Raw genomic sequence first — 20,078 nt, 5'->3', positions numbered from 1 at the left:
AATTAATTGACTATTAAAGTTTACACCATAGCGCTTTAGGGGTTTAGGGGTTTAGGGCTTTAGGGCTTTAGCGGACGACAGCCCCAACAAACCATCACAATAGTGCATTCTGCACTAAAAATGAACATCATGCTTTTGTTTGAACGTATTCATTTGGCTTGTCGGGTCAGTACATTTCAAAAGCCGGATATTGAAAGCAACTTTTCAAATCCAAATAAAAATTTCTGTAAAATTACACGTTCTGTAAAAAGTATACCCTGTATTTATCCATTCACGTTGTTGTTTGACATAGAACGTGCAGGCAGTGTTCAGCTAATTGCGCCTTTTGTTCTGCGACCTTCTGATTTAAAATTCTTGTTTCGGCTTAATGACGATAAGTTCGGAAAAAGGCGGTGTTTTCCTCTACAAGCTAACTCAAAATAACTGAATCGTAGGTATATATATATAAAATAAACAAATCTAGTCCGCCGCTGATGTATTTCATCGGCAACGAGAACGTCGCCTAGCAAAAGATTTTATTAGCAACCACCGTTCTACACGTGCATTTTGCTTTTTAAATCTTTGCATTTTTTTACACATCTCATTTAAGAACGAAATTAAATATTCAGTCGATCATTCTATTTCCGAAACAAAAACCAAAAAACTTCCAAAATTGAAGAGAACCAATCAGAACAAACAATGCCATTTACTTCCGCCTTAAATCTGTCAATCAATGAATCGAAATTTTTACTTCCGTGACCCTCAACTGGCAGAAACGTCCAAAAAAATCAAAGGTTTTAAAACGGCGCCAAAATATCGTATCCTTAGGAATAGTTGGGCAAAATAAGCCCACGGGTATCAAATTCAACCTTTCCCCTGACTGCTGAGTAAGTATGGTAAAATTCAGACAAATATTTGGCCGTGAATTCATGTCAAATTTGAAGGCTGATCCTCGCTTTGTAGATTTAACTGATCATGAAAAATTAATGTACCTTCTTAAATTAGATAATTATGCTACCTCAAGAATCATAGCTAAATATATCTACCTCATGTTTTTTTTAAAAAAAAGAAATTTTAAATTGAAAGTTAAATCAATAAATAGTTGTATAATTAATAGTTCAATTATTACTGTAAACGTTTGCATTGTAATTTCATTGTTTGTTATTAAGTAATTTGTTAGCATAGTTGCTATAACACCTTTATTGTAACTAGACCAATACCTCCCTTTGGAGTGTAAGGCACAATAAATATTAACTATTACTGTTACTGTTACTGTTCATTCATTCATTCATTCATTCATTCATTCATTCATTCATTCATTCATTCATTCATTCATTCATTCATTCATTCATTCATTTACCTATTTATTTTATTATATTTTTTATTTGTTTATTTATCACACAAATAAATGAAAAAAAAAAATAATAGAAAGAACACAAATTCAAAGAGGAGAGTAAACTGTGAACCTGAAAGAGAACGTTTATTTATCTTTGCAGATAGACGATTCATTGTTTTTCAAAAGGAATAAGAAAAGAGCACTGAAGATGTTTTCTTTACTTGGTTGCATTGCCTGGCTTGTAGTATTATTAATGACATCTGTGGCTATAGTAACACTTAACATAGTGTCAATAATTGTCTTTACTAAAAATCGTAGTCTACGCAGGCGCAGTACGTACTTGTTGATAAACCTGGCGGTTGCAGATATGTTAGTTGGAGGATTTTCAGTGATGAAATATTTCTATTTTGTTGGCGGGTCGTGTGACTTTTGGAAATACACCGAATCAGAAAAACGGGTTAATATTCTTTTACTTTCCCTTCATTTTTTGTTTCCCGTTTCGTCTCTAACAAACATCGCTGTAATTTCTATAGAACGGGTTCATGCCACGTTTTGGCCGTTCAGACATCGTGCCATCAAGAAGACGGCTTATGGATTAATCATTGCTTTCTTCTGGGTGATGGCAGTGATTTTATCAATTACTCTCTCAGCTATTAACCTGTTTGCGGAAAGGAGACATAGTTATTTTTACCTATGGAGTTCTTTTAATGGATTTTGTCTGTTGGTTATTTGTGTTTCTTACGCGCTCATTGTTATTAAAGTCCGTTGTGGAGTGCAGCCTCAACACCATGGTGCAGCCAGTAGAGAAAGAAAACTGACTGTGACATTGTTCATTGTTACCTTCGTATCTCTTCTGATGTGGCTACCGTTTGTGTTAAGTACGTTTCTCTTTTTCACCACTGATATTTTCAGTTCTCTCTCCCAGACAACTAGTCAGCATTTTAACTATATTCTGAATGTGTTATTTTATGCAAACTCCCTTGTAAATCCAATTTTGTATTCAGTAAGAATGCCGGAGTTCCGAAGAGCTTTGCGCTCAATGTTCTGTAAAAGACATTAGCAAAGGCAAGATTATGTTATTCTTCTTTGCGACATGTAATAGAAGTAATGATAAAATGAAACTGATTGTTCTTTTTCTGTTTGTCCTTTGTGTATTTGCTTTGTATTTTGACGTAAGTGTATTTTTTCCGAATGGGTCTACATAGGGAGACAGTATAACCAAATATGTTAAGAAGACGACTGCAGTAGCTAATGGGCCTTCTTGACGATAAACGGGGGAACGCGTTATGCTGATGTTGTTGATATCGTCTGCAATATTGAGAAAAAATAACTTTTTTGCAGAATGTCAAAAATTTAATTGTAACACTTCATTATTACTTTCGACTAAAGGATGACGTAAGTCATGAAGGGATAGCGAATTGAAATTCTCGAAGCATTGATGTCCAAGTTATTAACCGTCAGACGTGCAAGCAAATTCACTTTTTACCGTGAACAGGGGTGTAGGGGGGAGTGGATGGAACCCCTTCCTAGGCTTTTTGTTATATTAACGCGCAGCGAAACTTTTTTTGCATTGAGTTAAAAGCCCTTAGCTTACTCTACAAGATGACATAATTTTTGTTGGCTGAAAAGTCATATGACGTCATTAGTGCCGCCATCTTGGATCCGCCCAATCTCGAGCCCAGACTGTCCGTCTAGTCGGTCAGCGGTATGGGACGGACTCTGGAAAACTGGAATTTATCAGATCAATTTCAGATCGATTTCAGGTAGAACCTTGGTCTTCCGGTTTTTATTGCGCATGCTTTTAGGTCTAAGCGGAAGTAAATTTCCCAGAACGGAAGTAAATCGAGAAAGATGAACTATTTCTAACACAGTATCGACAGAACTTGTGTTTATCGAAGCAACAAAAGTAACAACAACGTTCTGCAGTTAACAAAAGAGAGAGTTCAAAAAAAGAGCGTCTGGTGTTTTGATTTCCTTTAGTCTCTTTCTTGAGCATACTGCTATATTTGTTTTAAAACAAGAGTCTTGTTAGCCTTCCAGAATTCTGTCTGTGAAGACTGCGTGCGTGTGTCCCGGCGTTGTTGTTTTGCAGTGACGGCTAAGAAATTTACATAATGCCCAACGAATGGGCAAGCTATTGTTCTATTGTAAAAATTTTTGTTTGGCGACTTTCGTATATTTCAGAGGCTTCTCGGTGATGTTTTCGAGCAAATAATTTTTTCCTCGTCGAATGGCGGTAATATTAATAAAGAAGAAAAGGCCACACCGGTCAACGCTATTCAAAAGGTGTAATTAGAGTTTCGGCGACTCAGCACGTGCACACAACTGTACAATTCTTTTTCTTCAGCAAAACAACAACGCGTAATGTTCAAATTCTGCGTTATTAGTTGTTATTTTGAATCGAGCACAGTCTGCGATATTCAGTTTTTCAACCGAAACGGAGATTTGAATGAAAACAGTAGTTCTAGCGAGATTTGTAAGTCAACTATAAATTGAGTTTTCAATCGACCTTACCTTGCTGACGCCGTCGTTGTTGTTTTAAAACTCCGTTCAGAATTGACGTTTAAAGGAAGTCCTTTTTTATTCATGGTATCTTTCGAGTTCAATGAGAAGGGTAGAATTAGATAATACTTCATTTATTTAGCGGCATATCACGAGTTTTTAGGTGTTTTACAAAATTAAGGTGATACTTCTGAACATTTGACCATGGAAAACAAAAAATGTTTTCCAGGATTTCCGGTTTGGTTTACTTCCGGGAAGATTTTCAGACTTCCGTGTTGATTTCTATTGTTTTGCGAGGACCAATAGAAGAAGAGAAATACATTTCAGTTTCCCGGCAACCCTACCGCTGACCAACCGCTGACGGACCGAGGAGCCGGGAGACACTCTGGGCTCGAGATTGGGATCCGCCATCTTAGCTTTCACCATTTTCTTAGAAAGTCAGAAAATAACAGAAATTGATGTAAAATCAAGCCAGAACTGCTATGGAATGTAAAATTAAACAAATTGTACAATTTTGTTTTAAAAAACTGGAAAAAATAAAGAAAAATGTTAAAATGACGATTTTTCGGCCAAATTAGCTTGTATTGATGACGTTGCCATGGCAACATAAAAATCATGGACACATGGTTGACATATCCAGATTTCTGCAAGGGATGAATGAACAGCTACTGAAAGTTTCAGCATCATAGAGTAACTCCTCTTTTTATAATTACGGAAAAACTTCAAGGGTGGCGTGGCAAACATAACGCCATTATCGCTTGATTTAGACTAGCAGTATGCTGTCGAAACATCCTGATCATCAGCACACGTGCCTACATTGTGAGACAAAATATAATATTTATTATACTGAATTTACCACGATGAATAACACACGACATGATATTTTTTTTACAAATTTAAGAGTGGTCAACATTGCAAAAAAATATATCATCTAATCAAACCGTAGAAGAAAAACTGAGGAACTGGTCGAAATCTCCCAATTTTAAACTTTTCTGTAAGCAATTCTGTGGTTGTGACAACTATTATATTGACAACAGTAGAAACGGCTAATTATTTGCAGTGATGAGGAAGGGAACTACTCGAAAACGGTAATTGTTGGCAAAATTTCGCAAAAAATCCATTTTTATCAATATTATGAATTCAATTGTTATTCATTAAAATTATTTGAAAAACATGACTCTTAAGTCTGTCAATCTGATTAAATATGACCCTTATTCTGCAAAGATTACTTTTTGTTTTAAATATATAATGCAATCTCAGAAGTTACAGAGGCTTACATTCGGTGTCGAAAGTAATTCACATTTACTTCGGATGTACATTACAACGTTTAATCGCTGGTTTAAAACACTCGCGCCACTTTCTAATCCAATCAGAAGTAAAAACAAAACCAATTGTGACTCACTAACACACGTTTTCCAGCGCATCGCTCGGGTTTCTTTAGATTGATTCACGTGATTGTTTGTGTCCTTTGTGATCCTGGATATCTAGTTTAATTTGAAGTGATCGCAAGCAATCATGGCTTAACAAGCTGGAAAGCGCTTAGAGAAAAAAAATGTTACTCAGATGGCGGAAGGATGCTGAGGCTATTTCGAAAAAAATCACGATTTAAGTGAAGAGCTTCCCCAAGGAAAGATCTAAACGAGTGGCTTTCTAGAAAGAACGAGTAAGTACAGTCGATATAAGATGTTTTTTATTTACAATTTAAGAACAAACTATCATGATTTTATAGTTATCCGCTCCTTGAATGATTCACAGCAGAATTCGACGGCGATTTTCTTGCCCGCAAAACAAACAAAACAAAACAAACCTTGAACGTAAAGAATACATCAAGAAATTGAAAAAGGAAGCACCTTTAAAAAATATAAGCATAAAATAACACAAAACACCTTCATTTTCGTGTCTGTTTAGTGAACACATTCCAACAGTGTTTCACTGGAAATGGCTTGGACCTAGTTTGAGATTTTGAAGCAATTTCTGTGCAATAGGTATTTAAATTAGGTTAAACGACCTACTCGGTTCAAACAGGTGGTGATTTATTTACTTTGCAGGGTAGCTAGCAAAAAGGTCATTACCTTTACTAGGTTTAATACGCATACAAACCACACCACTGTCATCCAAAAATTCATTGGTTTTCAAGATCAAAGAACATGAGGTGAACTGTTTTATACGTGAAATGCGTTTGCACTTGTGTTCATTCGCGCTTTAACTGCTGAGGTCTATAGCACGATTCATTTTAGTTTTTGTTTGCATTTAAACAGCAGCATTTGTTTTACTGACAAAAAAGCTGTCACAGAAAACTAATGTGAGATTAGAAATCTGATCAATACCCTGTGAGATGAAATGATTCTGAAGTTCAGTCTACTATACTTATGCATGGCCAATTGTTATATAAAAAGATGCAAAGAAGAGGCCATTAATTCGGCTTTACTTTATAGCTCAGTACAGCAGTTAAACAAGCATCTCAGAGGAGCAGGGCGGCTTGTATATGGCTGACGAACAACGAGATAAATACAATCAAAATTTCTTTTGACCTTATAATCTCAGAAAGAAAAAGGAAGTTATTGATATATGGGGTTTGTGCAGACAGACAGTTTCGGGCAGGCTTCAATTTTAAGTTGACGTATTGTCAAACTAAAATCATTATTCACAAACCGAATAATAATTCTTTAAATATTTCCTTAAAATGTTAAATAACTTTGTGAATTTGAAGTCCAGGAGAATAGTACGCTTCATGGAAGTAACAATTACTGCAAAATATGAATTTTTGCAAACTCGATGTAAAAATGTTACATGTTAAAATATAAACCCGTTTGGTGACAAGATATGGTGAGTTGGGCCTCCTCATATTGGATTTATGGAAAACTTATTTGAATTTTCGCATACTAATTCGAATTTCCTGAATACTAATTGGATTTCCTGTATAATAATTTCAATTTCCTCAGGCTTCTTCCACACTTATCCGGATAAATTTGTAAACGGACTTTTTTTCGTCCATACTATCGTTTTCGTATTGTTTTTTTATGATTTCACCATCCTCACTTATCCGGATAAATGTATTTTTTAACTATTTATCTCCATATATCACTGATCGCCAATTTATACCAGCCCTTCAGGATGAATAAAGTTTTCTACTTTTAATTTGATAACGAAACGAGACATTTATCGGGCTAAATGAATGGTAGAGCATGCGTACATTTCTGGAGCATATACTTCATTCACATTAGAGAGTTTAAGGTTTTTGTCGACGCCGAGGATAACCTCAATTAAAAAACTACAATTTCCACTTACTTAAGGAACTCATCGATAATCCAAATCAGTAATCTAGCTTGTCTATAGATTTCAGAACTATCCTTAGCTGCATACTTCAAGACAGCGATCACTTCCAAATAAAAAGTTAAAACTTCACGCATACTTCAAGACAGCGATTACTTCCAAATAAAAAGTTAAAACTTCACAGAACGCAGAATTTGATGATTTCAAGTTGCTCAGAAAACGGCGAGAGAACTCACGGTAACAAGGTTTAAAATGTACGTCCAGAGCTATTGACAGAAATCACATGACATTTGATGTCAGCATTTTCGAAATTTCGGCAAGTTTTATCACTGTTACACTAAACAAAGTTAAATAAACAGCTTTCGATTCTTTCTTCCCAAAAAATACAAAATTGGGAGTTTTTCTACTTTTTCAGTTTTACATCGTCAAATCTTGGGGTCGACTTTTTAATTAAGCACTAACTTGCACACAATTTTTCCTGTTTTATACTTATCGCCTGACCGTTTGGGCCAATGTATGTCTTTTATTTGGACTTCCATATATTTCCTGCATCCCTGTATTAAGTAATATTTGATTTCATTTTCCATATTAAACCCAAATAATTATACAGATATTTTTCTTTGTTACAGAGAGACGACCTTTATTTTCAAGGGGAAAACAAAAACTGCATTCGCGATGTTTTCTTTACCTTCATGCATTGCCTGGCTTGTGGTGTTTATAACTGAGTCTGTTGTTATAGTAACACTTAACATCGTCACAATAATTGTTTTTATCAAAAACCGTGACCTTCGCAAGCGCAGTACGTACCTGTTGATAAACCTGGCTGTTGCAGATATGTTAGTAGGAGGATTTACGGCGCTTAATCATTTCATTTTGCTTGGAGTGCATTGCAACCTGTGGAAGGACTTCGTTGGAGAAAACTGGCTAAATAATCTAGTGATGACTGCACTTGAAATTTTATTTCCTGTTTGCTCTTTGTTAAACATCACTGTGATTTCTGCAGAACGGTTGCATGCTACGTTTTGGCCGTTCAGGCATTATGCAGTCAGAAAATGGGCATACGGATTAATGATTGCTGCAATTTGGGTGACTTCAGTGCTGCTATCATTTAGCCTAGCTTTTATTGCACATTTTAAAGAAGCAGGGCGAAATGATGACTATTTTTACTTGTGGTGTTCATTCAATTCCATCTGTCTATTTGCTATTTGCGTTTGTTACTTGTCGATTATTATAAAAGTCCGTTGTGGAGCGCAGCCTCAACACCATGGTGCAGCCAATAGAGAAAGAAAACTGACCATGACATTGTTAATAGTGACATTCGTGTCTCTTCTGCTGTGGCTACCATTTGTATTAACGATCTTTCTCAATCTTAAAACTGATATTTTTAGTTCTCTCTCCGAAAATGGTTTTATGCAGTATCAGTATGGTGTGTCTTTTTTGTATTATGGAAACTCTCTTGTTAATACAATATTGTACACCCTGAAAATGCCAGAATACAGGAAAGCCTTTGTTACGTTATGTTTTAAAAGACCTTAGCAGCAAAGGCAAGTTGAAGTTCTCCTTCTTCGCGTTAATTAAAACGAATACAGTACGAATGAAAAAAACGTTATTGAAGGAAGCGTAAAGTTAAAAACTCAGAGACTCAAAGGACAGTGCAGAATGCAATGGAGTCGACAATTGAAAGTATTGTTTGATGCTCATGTTTATTGGCCTTATGTTACTTGCAATTAGATGTTGAAACACCACTTGTATTCTTTCCCGGGTTTTTGTTACGCTAATCTTTGCAAACGTAACACGATACTTCTGTTCGTTTGTAACAAGATACTTTTGTTGTTTTCCTTGAAAATGCCGTAACGTGACCCCCGATGGCATTTGTCTTCCTTTCAATGGGTGTCGGTAAAACGCCGACTCGGGGCCGGGGCCGGGGCCGGGGTCGGGGTCGGGGTCGGGGTCGGGGTCGGGGTCAATTTTTTTTTTTTTAAATTCATCGATTCAGAAAAGAAAATTACAAAGTTTATATTAGCGTGTGGGGCATTTCGAGTCGAAAAAGCATTTCCTTCACAAATTCGCCACAAACCTTGAACCTTATAAGTTCAAAAGTATAAAAGAAGAAATTTGTGGTCTAACAGGCGACAGGTGAAATTCTCTAACAGCTTGGCGGATAGAATTTGCTGCCGACTTCTTTCTGAGCGCTATCTCCTCGCCAACACAGCATGAACTTTTTCAGGTTTAAATCAAATTGCCCATGCGTTTGTGTAGCAAGAGAAAATTAATTATTCAGGTTTATACCGTTAAAATAAAGCCGCCTTTCGTATCCAAAAAAATATTTATAAGGAAGCAGAATTGTTTTGTTTAGACAGCGAAGCTCGCATTAACATGTCTCGCAATCTTTAAGTTTCTAAATTATGTTATCGTTTTAAATATAAGTGGAGGTATCTAGCCATTTCTCCAATTTGACCGAAATGCGGAAAGACATTTTAATTGAGGTTATGCTGACGAGAAAGTATCACACCTGCTTTCAGTGTTAGGTGCATAGCGGTTAGGTAAAACAAACAACACGGATCGAAGTCCGCCAATTACAGCCCACCAGAATGACCTTTTGACCTTGTGGGTGAAACCAACAAGGGTATCCATCGGTACGTGTTAATTGGCTCATTTCAAACAGCACGTCGAAAGATGCTGTCGAAAGATGATGTCGAAAGACGGACGTAGAAAGAAAGCCGCGGCTATGCACGTATAAACATTAAAAGCGGGTTTAAAATATTCGATTACAGAGAAGTAAACAACAACATCTTATCGCTAAACTGTATGTAAAAGTTAAATTTCACCTCTCGCCTGTTAGACCTTAACTGAAATGCTTCTCTTGTACTCTTGAACTTATAAGGATCAAAATTTGTGCTGAATTTGTGTAGAAAATGCTTTTTTTTCGACTCGAAATGACCCACACGCTAATATAAACTTTGTATTTTTTTCTGTGACTTTTTCAGTGAATCAGTGAATTTTGAAAAAAAAAATTAAAAAAATTGACCCCGACCCCGACCCCGACCCCGACCCCGACCCCGACCCCGACCCCGACCCCGGCCCCGACCCCGAGTCGGCGTTTTACCGACACCCCCTTTCAATAATAAAGCCAATTATTTCACTTTAATTTAATTAAGTTGCGGTTTAAACTGCACGAAAGACGTTTCTCAAAAAGTAAAGAGCAAATCTAGTCAAAAAACATCTCTTTCGAAAGGTTTTTTAAAACGCAGTACAGCTAGGATATTTGTTTCCTGGTTATCAGGAATTTCACGCCGAAAATCCCGGTGCAAGTTTTTGCATTCCTAACTACGAAAGCGCTGTGAAAGTCTAAAAATCTAATTTAATTAATTTGCGGTTTTCTCTTGGCGCCACGAAATCTGCAGGAATCCTACCACAAACACGCAATACAAGCGACGTTCATGAGATTTACAGCAAAAACGTAGACTAAACTGCGCATGCGTTTGGCGTAAAGTACGTTGCCCTAGAACGTCGATTAGTACTACAAGGAGAGCAAAGGGTTTTCTGAAACAAATATATACCTTTGAGATCTTCATATGAAAGTAACGTAGATGTGCTCCAGGTTTTACCTAGGGGTACGGTCAGGTGCTCCCCACCCCCACCCCCTTCACAAGGAATAATTAATTAATTGATATTAATTAATTAATTAATTGACTATTAAAGTTTACACCATAGCGCTTTAGGGGTTTAGGGGTTTAGGGCTTTAGGGCTTTAGCGGACGACAGCCCCAACAAACCATCACAATAGTGCATTCTGCACTAAAAATGAACATCATGCTTTTGTTTGAACGTATTCATTTGGCTTGTCGGGTCAGTACATTTCAAAAGCCGGATATTGAAAGCAACTTTTCAAATCCAAATAAAAATTTCTGTAAAATTACACGTTCTGTAAAAAGTATACCCTGTATTTATCCATTCACGTTGTTGTTTGACATAGAACGTGCAGGCAGTGTTCAGCTAATTGCGCCTTTTGTTCTGCGACCTTCTGATTTAAAATTCTTGTTTCGGCTTAATGACGATAAGTTCGGAAAAAGGCGGTGTTTTCCTCTACAAGCTAACTCAAAATAACTGAATCGTAGGTATATATATATAAAATAAACAAATCTAGTCCGCCGCTGATGTATTTCATCGGCAACGAGAACGTCGCCTAGCAAAAGATTTTATTAGCAACCACCGTTCTACACGTGCATTTTGCTTTTTAAATCTTTGCATTTTTTTACACATCTCATTTAAGAACGAAATTAAATATTCAGTCGATCATTCTATTTCCGAAACAAAAACCAAAAAACTTCCAAAATTGAAGAGAACCAATCAGAACAAACAATGCCATTTACTTCCGCCTTAAATCTGTCAATCAATGAATCGAAATTTTTACTTCCGTGACCCTCAACTGGCAGAAACGTCCAAAAAAATCAAAGGTTTTAAAACGGCGCCAAAATATCGTATCCTTAGGAATAGTTGGGCAAAATAAGCCCACGGGTATCAAATTCAACCTTTCCCCTGACTGCTGAGTAAGTATGGTAAAATTCAGACAAATATTTGGCCGTGAATTCATGTCAAATTTGAAGGCTGATCCTCGCTTTGTAGATTTAACTGATCATGAAAAATTAATGTACCTTCTTAAATTAGATAATTATGCTACCTCAAGAATCATAGCTAAATATATCTACCTCATGTTTTTTTTAAAAAAAAGAAATTTTAAATTGAAAGTTAAATCAATAAATAGTTGTATAATTAATAGTTCAATTATTACTGTAAACGTTTGCATTGTAATTTCATTGTTTGTTATTAAGTAATTTGTTAGCATAGTTGCTATAACACCTTTATTGTAACTAGACCAATACCTCCCTTTGGAGTGTAAGGCACAATAAATATTAACTATTACTGTTACTGTTACTGTTCATTCATTCATTCATTCATTCATTCATTCATTCATTCATTCATTCATTCATTCATTCATTCATTCATTCATTCATTCATTTACCTATTTATTTTATTATATTTTTTATTTGTTTATTTATCACACAAATAAATGAAAAAAAAAATAATAGAAAGAACACAAATTCAAAGAGGAGAGTAAACTGTGAACCTGAAAGAGAACGTTTATTTATCTTTGCAGATAGACGATTCATTGTTTTTCAAAAGGAATAAGAAAAGAGCACTGAAGATGTTTTCTTTACTTGGTTGCATTGCCTGGCTTGTAGTATTATTAATGACATCTGTGGCTATAGTAACACTTAACATAGTGTCAATAATTGTCTTTACTAAAAATCGTAGTCTACGCAGGCGCAGTACGTACTTGTTGATAAACCTGGCGGTTGCAGATATGTTAGTTGGAGGATTTTCAGTGATGAAATATTTCTATTTTGTTGGCGGGTCGTGTGACTTTTGGAAATACACCGAATCAGAAAAACGGGTTAATATTCTTTTACTTTCCCTTCATTTTTTGTTTCCCGTTTCGTCTCTAACAAACATCGCTGTAATTTCTATAGAACGGGTTCATGCCACGTTTTGGCCGTTCAGACATCGTGCCATCAAGAAGACGGCTTATGGATTAATCATTGCTTTCTTCTGGGTGATGGCAGTGATTTTATCAATTACTCTCTCAGCTATTAACCTGTTTGCGGAAAGGAGACATAGTTATTTTTACCTATGGAGTTCTTTTAATGGATTTTGTCTGTTGGTTATTTGTGTTTCTTACGCGCTCATTGTTATTAAAGTCCGTTGTGGAGTGCAGCCTCAACACCATGGTGCAGCCAGTAGAGAAAGAAAACTGACTGTGACATTGTTCATTGTTACCTTCGTATCTCTTCTGATGTGGCTACCGTTTGTGTTAAGTACGTTTCTCTTTTTCACCACTGATATTTTCAGTTCTCTCTCCCAGACAACTAGTCAGCATTTTAACTATATTCTGAATGTGTTATTTTATGCAAACTCCCTTGTAAATCCAATTTTGTATTCAGTAAGAATGCCGGAGTTCCGAAGAGCTTTGCGCTCAATGTTCTGTAAAAGACATTAGCAAAGGCAAGATTATGTTATTCTTCTTTGCGACATGTAATAGAAGTAATGATAAAATGAAACTGATTGTTCTTTTTCTGTTTGTCCTTTGTGTATTTGCTTTGTATTTTGACGTAAGTGTATTTTTTCCGAATGGGTCTACATAGGGAGACAGTATAACCAAATATGTTAAGAAGACGACTGCAGTAGCTAATGGGCCTTCTTGACGATAAACGGGGGAACGCGTTATGCTGATGTTGTTGATATCGTCTGCAATATTGAGAAAAAATAACTTTTTTGCAGAATGTCAAAAATTTAATTGTAACACTTCATTATTACTTTCGACTAAAGGATGACGTAAGTCATGAAGGGATAGCGAATTGAAATTCTCGAAGCATTGATGTCCAAGTTATTAACCGTCAGACGTGCAAGCAAATTCACTTTTTACCGTGAACAGGGGTGTAGGGGGGAGTGGATGGAACCCCTTCCTAGGCTTTTTGTTATATTAACGCGCAGCGAAACTTTTTTTGCATTGAGTTAAAAGCCCTTAGCTTACTCTACAAGATGACATAATTTTTGTTGGCTGAAAAGTCATATGACGTCATTAGTGCCGCCATCTTGGATCCGCCCAATCTCGAGCCCAGACTGTCCGTCTAGTCGGTCAGCGGTATGGGACGGACTCTGGAAAACTGGAATTTATCAGATCAATTTCAGATCGATTTCAGGTAGAACCTTGGTCTTCCGGTTTTTATTGCGCATGCTTTTAGGTCTAAGCGGAAGTAAATTTCCCAGAACGGAAGTAAATCGAGAAAGATGAACTATTTCTAACACAGTATCGACAGAACTTGTGTTTATCGAAGCAACAAAAGTAACAACAACGTTCTGCAGTTAACAAAAGAGAGAGTTCAAAAAAAGAGCGTCTGGTGTTTTGATTTCCTTTAGTCTCTTTCTTGAGCATACTGCTATATTTGTTTTAAAACAAGAGTCTTGTTAGCCTTCCAGAATTCTGTCTGTGAAGACTGCGTGCGTGTGTCCCGGCGTTGTTGTTTTGCAGTGACGGCTAAGAAATTTACATAATGCCCAACGAATGGGCAAGCTATTGTTCTATTGTAAAAATTTTTGTTTGGCGACTTTCGTATATTTCAGAGGCTTCTCGGTGATGTTTTCGAGCAAATAATTTTTTCCTCGTCGAATGGCGGTAATATTAATAAAGAAGAAAAGGCCACACCGGTCAACGCTATTCAAAAGGTGTAATTAGAGTTTCGGCGACTCAGCACGTGCACACAACTGTACAATTCTTTTTCTTCAGCAAAACAACAACGCGTAATGTTCAAATTCTGCGTTATTAGTTGTTATTTTGAATCGAGCACAGTCTGCGATATTCAGTTTTTCAACCGAAACGGAGATTTGAATGAAAACAGTAGTTCTAGCGAGATTTGTAAGTCAACTATAAATTGAGTTTTCAATCGACCTTACCTTGCTGACGCCGTCGTTGTTGTTTTAAAACTCCGTTCAGAATTGACGTTTAAAGGAAGTCCTTTTTTATTCATGGTATCTTTCGAGTTCAATGAGAAGGGTAGAATTAGATAATACTTCATTTATTTAGCGGCATATCACGAGTTTTTAGGTGTTTTACAAAATTAAGGTGATACTTCTGAACATTTGACCATGGAAAACAAAAAATGTTTTCCAGGATTTCCGGTTTGGTTTACTTCCGGGAAGATTTTCAGACTTCCGTGTTGATTTCTATTGTTTTGCGAGGACCAATAGAAGAAGAGAAATACATTTCAGTTTCCCGGCAACCCTACCGCTGACCAACCGCTGACGGACCGAGGAGCCGGGAGACACTCTGGGCTCGAGATTGGGATCCGCCATCTTAGCTTTCACCATTTTCTTAGAAAGTCAGAAAATAACAGAAATTGATGTAAAATCAAGCCAGAACTGCTATGGAATGTAAAATTAAACAAATTGTACAATTTTGTTTTAAAAAACTGGAAAAAATAAAGAAAAATGTTAAAATGACGATTTTTCGGCCAAATTAGCTTGTATTGATGACGTTGCCATGGCAACATAAAAATCATGGACACATGGTTGACATATCCAGATTTCTGCAAGGGATGAATGAACAGCTACTGAAAGTTTCAGCATCATAGAGTAACTCCTCTTTTTATAATTACGGAAAAACTTCAAGGGTGGCGTGGCAAACATAACGCCATTATCGCTTGATTTAGACTAGCAGTATGCTGTCGAAACATCCTGATCATCAGCACACGTGCCTACATTGTGAGACAAAATATAATATTTATTATACTGAATTTACCACGATGAATAACACACGACATGATATTTTTTTTACAAATTTAAGAGTGGTCAACATTGCAAAAAAATATATCATCTAATCAAACCGTAGAAGAAAAACTGAGGAACTGGTCGAAATCTCCCAATTTTAAACTTTTCTGTAAGCAATTCTGTGGTTGTGACAACTATTATATTGACAACAGTAGAAACGGCTAATTATTTGCAGTGATGAGGAAGGGAACTACTCGAAAACGGTAATTGTTGGCAAAATTTCGCAAAAAATCCATTTTTATCAATATTATGAATTCAATTGTTATTCATTAAAATTATTTGAAAAACATGACTCTTAAGTCTGTCAATCTGATTAAATATGACCCTTATTCTGCAAAGATTACTTTTTGTTTTAAATATATAATGCAATCTCAGAAGTTACAGAGGCTTACATTCGGTGTCGAAAGTAATTCACATTTACTTCGGATGTACATTACAACGTTTAATCGCTGGTTTAAAACACTCGCGCCACTTTCTAATCCAATCAGAAGTAAAAACAAAACCAATTGTGACTCACTAACACACGTTTTCCAGCGCATCGCTCGGGTTTCTTTAGATTGATTCACGTGATTGTTTGTGTCCTTTGTGATCCTGGATATCTAGTTTAATTTGAAGTGATCGCAAGCAATCATGGCTTAACAAGCTGGAAAGCGCTTAGAGAAAAAAAATGTTACTCAGATGGCGGAAGGATGCTGAGGCTATTTCGAAAAAAATCACGATTTAAGTGAAGAGCTTCCCCAAGGAAAGATCTAAACGAGTGGCTTTCTAGAAAGAACGAGTAAGTACAGTCGATATAAGATGTTTTTTATTTACAATTTAAGAACAAACTATCATGATTTTATAGTTATCCGCTCCTTGAATGATTCACAGCAGAATTCGACGGCGATTTTCTTGCCCGCAAAACAAACAAAACAAAACAAACCTTGAACGTAAAGAATACATCAAGAAATTGAAAAAGGAAGCACCTTTAAAAAATATAAGCATAAAATAACACAAAACACCTTCATTTTCGTGTCTGTTTAGTGAACACATTCCAACAGTGTTTCACTGGAAATGGCTTGGACCTAGTTTGAGATTTTGAAGCAATTTCTGTGCAATAGGTATTTAAATTAGGTTAAACGACCTACTCGGTTCAAACAGGTGGTGATTTATTTACTTTGCAGGGTAGCTAGCAAAAAGGTCATTACCTTTACTAGGTTTAATACGCATACAAACCACACCACTGTCATCCAAAAATTCATTGGTTTTCAAGATCAAAGAACATGAGGTGAACTGTTTTATACGTGAAATGCGTTTGCACTTGTGTTCATTCGCGCTTTAACTGCTGAGGTCTATAGCACGATTCATTTTAGTTTTTGTTTGCATTTAAACAGCAGCATTTGTTTTACTGACAAAAAAGCTGTCACAGAAAACTAATGTGAGATTAGAAATCTGATCAATACCCTGTGAGATGAAATGATTCTGAAGTTCAGTCTACTATACTTATGCATGGCCAATTGTTATATAAAAAGATGCAAAGAAGAGGCCATTAATTCGGCTTTACTTTATAGCTCAGTACAGCAGTTAAACAAGCATCTCAGAGGAGCAGGGCGGCTTGTATATGGCTGACGAACAACGAGATAAATACAATCAAAATTTCTTTTGACCTTATAATCTCAGAAAGAAAAAGGAAGTTATTGATATATGGGGTTTGTGCAGACAGACAGTTTCGGGCAGGCTTCAATTTTAAGTTGACGTATTGTCAAACTAAAATCATTATTCACAAACCGAATAATAATTCTTTAAATATTTCCTTAAAATGTTAAATAACTTTGTGAATTTGAAGTCCAGGAGAATAGTACGCTTCATGGAAGTAACAATTACTGCAAAATATGAATTTTTGCAAACTCGATGTAAAAATGTTACATGTTAAAATATAAACCCGTTTGGTGACAAGATATGGTGAGTTGGGCCTCCTCATATTGGATTTATGGAAAACTTATTTGAATTTTCGCATACTAATTCGAATTTCCTGAATACTAATTGGATTTCCTGTATAATAATTTCAATTTCCTCAGGCTTCTTCCACACTTATCCGGATAAATTTGTAAACGGACTTTTTTTCGTCCATACTATCGTTTTCGTATTGTTTTTTTATGATTTCACCATCCTCACTTATCCGGATAAATGTATTTTTTAACTATTTATCTCCATATATCACTGATCGCCAATTTATACCAGCCCTTCAGGATGAATAAAGTTTTCTACTTTTAATTTGATAACGAAACGAGACATTTATCGGGCTAAATGAATGGTAGAGCATGCGTACATTTCTGGAGCATATACTTCATTCACATTAGAGAGTTTAAGGTTTTTGTCGACGCCGAGGATAACCTCAATTAAAAAACTACAATTTCCACTTACTTAAGGAACTCATCGATAATCCAAATCAGTAATCTAGCTTGTCTATAGATTTCAGAACTATCCTTAGCTGCATACTTCAAGACAGCGATCACTTCCAAATAAAAAGTTAAAACTTCACGCATACTTCAAGACAGCGATTACTTCCAAATAAAAAGTTAAAACTTCACAGAACGCAGAATTTGATGATTTCAAGTTGCTCAGAAAACGGCGAGAGAACTCACGGTAACAAGGTTTAAAATGTACGTCCAGAGCTATTGACAGAAATCACATGACATTTGATGTCAGCATTTTCGAAATTTCGGCAAGTTTTATCACTGTTACACTAAACAAAGTTAAATAAACAGCTTTCGATTCTTTCTTCCCAAAAAATACAAAATTGGGAGTTTTTCTACTTTTTCAGTTTTACATCGTCAAATCTTGGGGTCGACTTTTTAATTAAGCACTAACTTGCACACAATTTTTCCTGTTTTATACTTATCGCCTGACCGTTTGGGCCAATGTATGTCTTTTATTTGGACTTCCATATATTTCCTGCATCCCTGTATTAAGTAATATTTGATTTCATTTTCCATATTAAACCCAAATAATTATACAGATATTTTTCTTTGTTACAGAGAGACGACCTTTATTTTCAAGGGGAAAACAAAAACTGCATTCGCGATGTTTTCTTTACCTTCATGCATTGCCTGGCTTGTGGTGTTTATAACTGAGTCTGTTGTTATAGTAACACTTAACATCGTCACAATAATTGTTTTTATCAAAAACCGTGACCTTCGCAAGCGCAGTACGTACCTGTTGATAAACCTGGCTGTTGCAGATATGTTAGTAGGAGGATTTACGGCGCTTAATCATTTCATTTTGCTTGGAGTGCATTGCAACCTGTGGAAGGACTTCGTTGGAGAAAACTGGCTAAATAATCTAGTGATGACTGCACTTGAAATTTTATTTCCTGTTTGCTCTTTGTTAAACATCACTGTGATTTCTGCAGAACGGTTGCATGCTACGTTTTGGCCGTTCAGGCATTATGCAGTCAGAAAATGGGCATACGGATTAATGATTGCTGCAATTTGGGTGACTTCAGTGCTGCTATCATTTAGCCTAGCTTTTATTGCACATTTTAAAGAAGCAGGGCGAAATGATGACTATTTTTACTTGTGGTGTTCATTCAATTCCATCTGTCTATTTGCTATTTGCGTTTGTTACTTGTCGATTATTATAAAAGTCCGTTGTGGAGCGCAGCCTCAACACCATGGTGCAGCCAATAGAGAAAGAAAACTGACCATGACATTGTTAATAGTGACATTCGTGTCTCTTCTGCTGTGGCTACCATTTGTATTAACGATCTTTCTCAATCTTAAAACTGATATTTTTAGTTCTCTCTCCGAAAATGGTTTTATGCAGTATCAGTATGGTGTGTCTTTTTTGTATTATGGAAACTCTCTTGTTAATACAATATTGTACACCCTGAAAATGCCAGAATACAGGAAAGCCTTTGTTACGTTATGTTTTAAAAGACCTTAGCAGCAAAGGCAAGTTGAAGTTCTCCTTCTTCGCGTTAATTAAAACGAATACAGTACGAATGAAAAAAACGTTAGGGGTTTTTTATAGCATGAGATAAACTTCACATGAGAACATTGTATCAACCTTTAGGAATAACCAGGATAAACGTTCTGAACTAATAAGTTAACCAAGCCTGTGTGGATGTTTATTAACTATTAAACTTATAGTATATTAACTATTAACTTGCATTACTACACTTAGTGATCGGTTTAAAAAACGTTGCGCCACTTTCTCAATCAGAAGTAACACAAAACCTAATCGTGACCCGCTCACTCACGCTTTGCCGCGCTTCGGTCGGACTGCAAGTATTTGCTTCAAGTTTTGATTAGTTCATGTCATTTTCTGTGCAATGATTGGCCAGTATTATAACTTTGTGTTTGAAACACCAGTAAAAAACCGCTCTAACACATTACTCACCGACATAAACAGTGCAACTACGGTAATGAGATAAAACTTTATTTGTGGGGATCCATTGCTATTTCAAATTGACAAAGTTGTCTCTCAGGTCATCATCATCATCATCATCATCGTCATCATCATCATCTATTCTTTTCCCGCCATATTGTTGCATAGGCCGCTAGTGGCCAAACAGAGCGAAAGAAGAACAAATAATTATAGCAATAACAATTCTGATTATTATT

The 20,078-nt window shown here is 36.1% G+C and overlaps 3 protein-coding genes across 3 annotated transcripts in view; all 3 read left to right on the top strand.

The window, feature by feature from the left end:
• The window catches only part of LOC144647798 (sphingosine 1-phosphate receptor 2-like), a 276,150-nt gene that overhangs the window by 243,757 nt on the left and 12,315 nt on the right, over nt 1–20,078 (top strand). The gene's annotated exons all lie outside the window — the stretch shown is intronic.
• Nucleotides 1,569–2,375, top strand: LOC144648033 (somatostatin receptor type 5-like). The gene has a single exon (XM_078507682.1). The coding sequence runs from the start codon at nt 1,569–1,571 to the stop codon at nt 2,373–2,375; it is 807 nt and encodes a 268-aa protein (XP_078363808.1).
• On the top strand, nt 12,296–13,147 carry LOC144648032 (somatostatin receptor type 5-like). Its single transcript, XM_078507681.1, has one exon. The coding sequence runs from the start codon at nt 12,296–12,298 to the stop codon at nt 13,145–13,147; it is 852 nt and encodes a 283-aa protein (XP_078363807.1).

The sequence above is a fragment of the Oculina patagonica genome, chromosome 4 (genome assembly GCF_052425735.1).
Source record: "Oculina patagonica isolate OP01 chromosome 4, crgOcupat, whole genome shotgun sequence".
Taxonomy (NCBI): Eukaryota; Metazoa; Cnidaria; class Anthozoa; order Scleractinia; family Oculinidae; genus Oculina; species Oculina patagonica.
Note: the sequence above shows the minus strand (reverse complement) of the source record. Positions and strands in the feature narration are given on the sequence as shown.

Bases quoted from the DNA above. Each gene is read 5' to 3' on its own strand.
- LOC144648032 (XM_078507681.1), top strand. From the start codon at position 12,296: ATGTTTTCTTTACTTGGTTGCATTGCCTGGCTTGTAGTATTATTAATG.
- LOC144648033 (XM_078507682.1), top strand. From the start codon at position 1,569: ATGACATCTGTGGCTATAGTAACACTTAACATAGTGTCAATAATTGTC.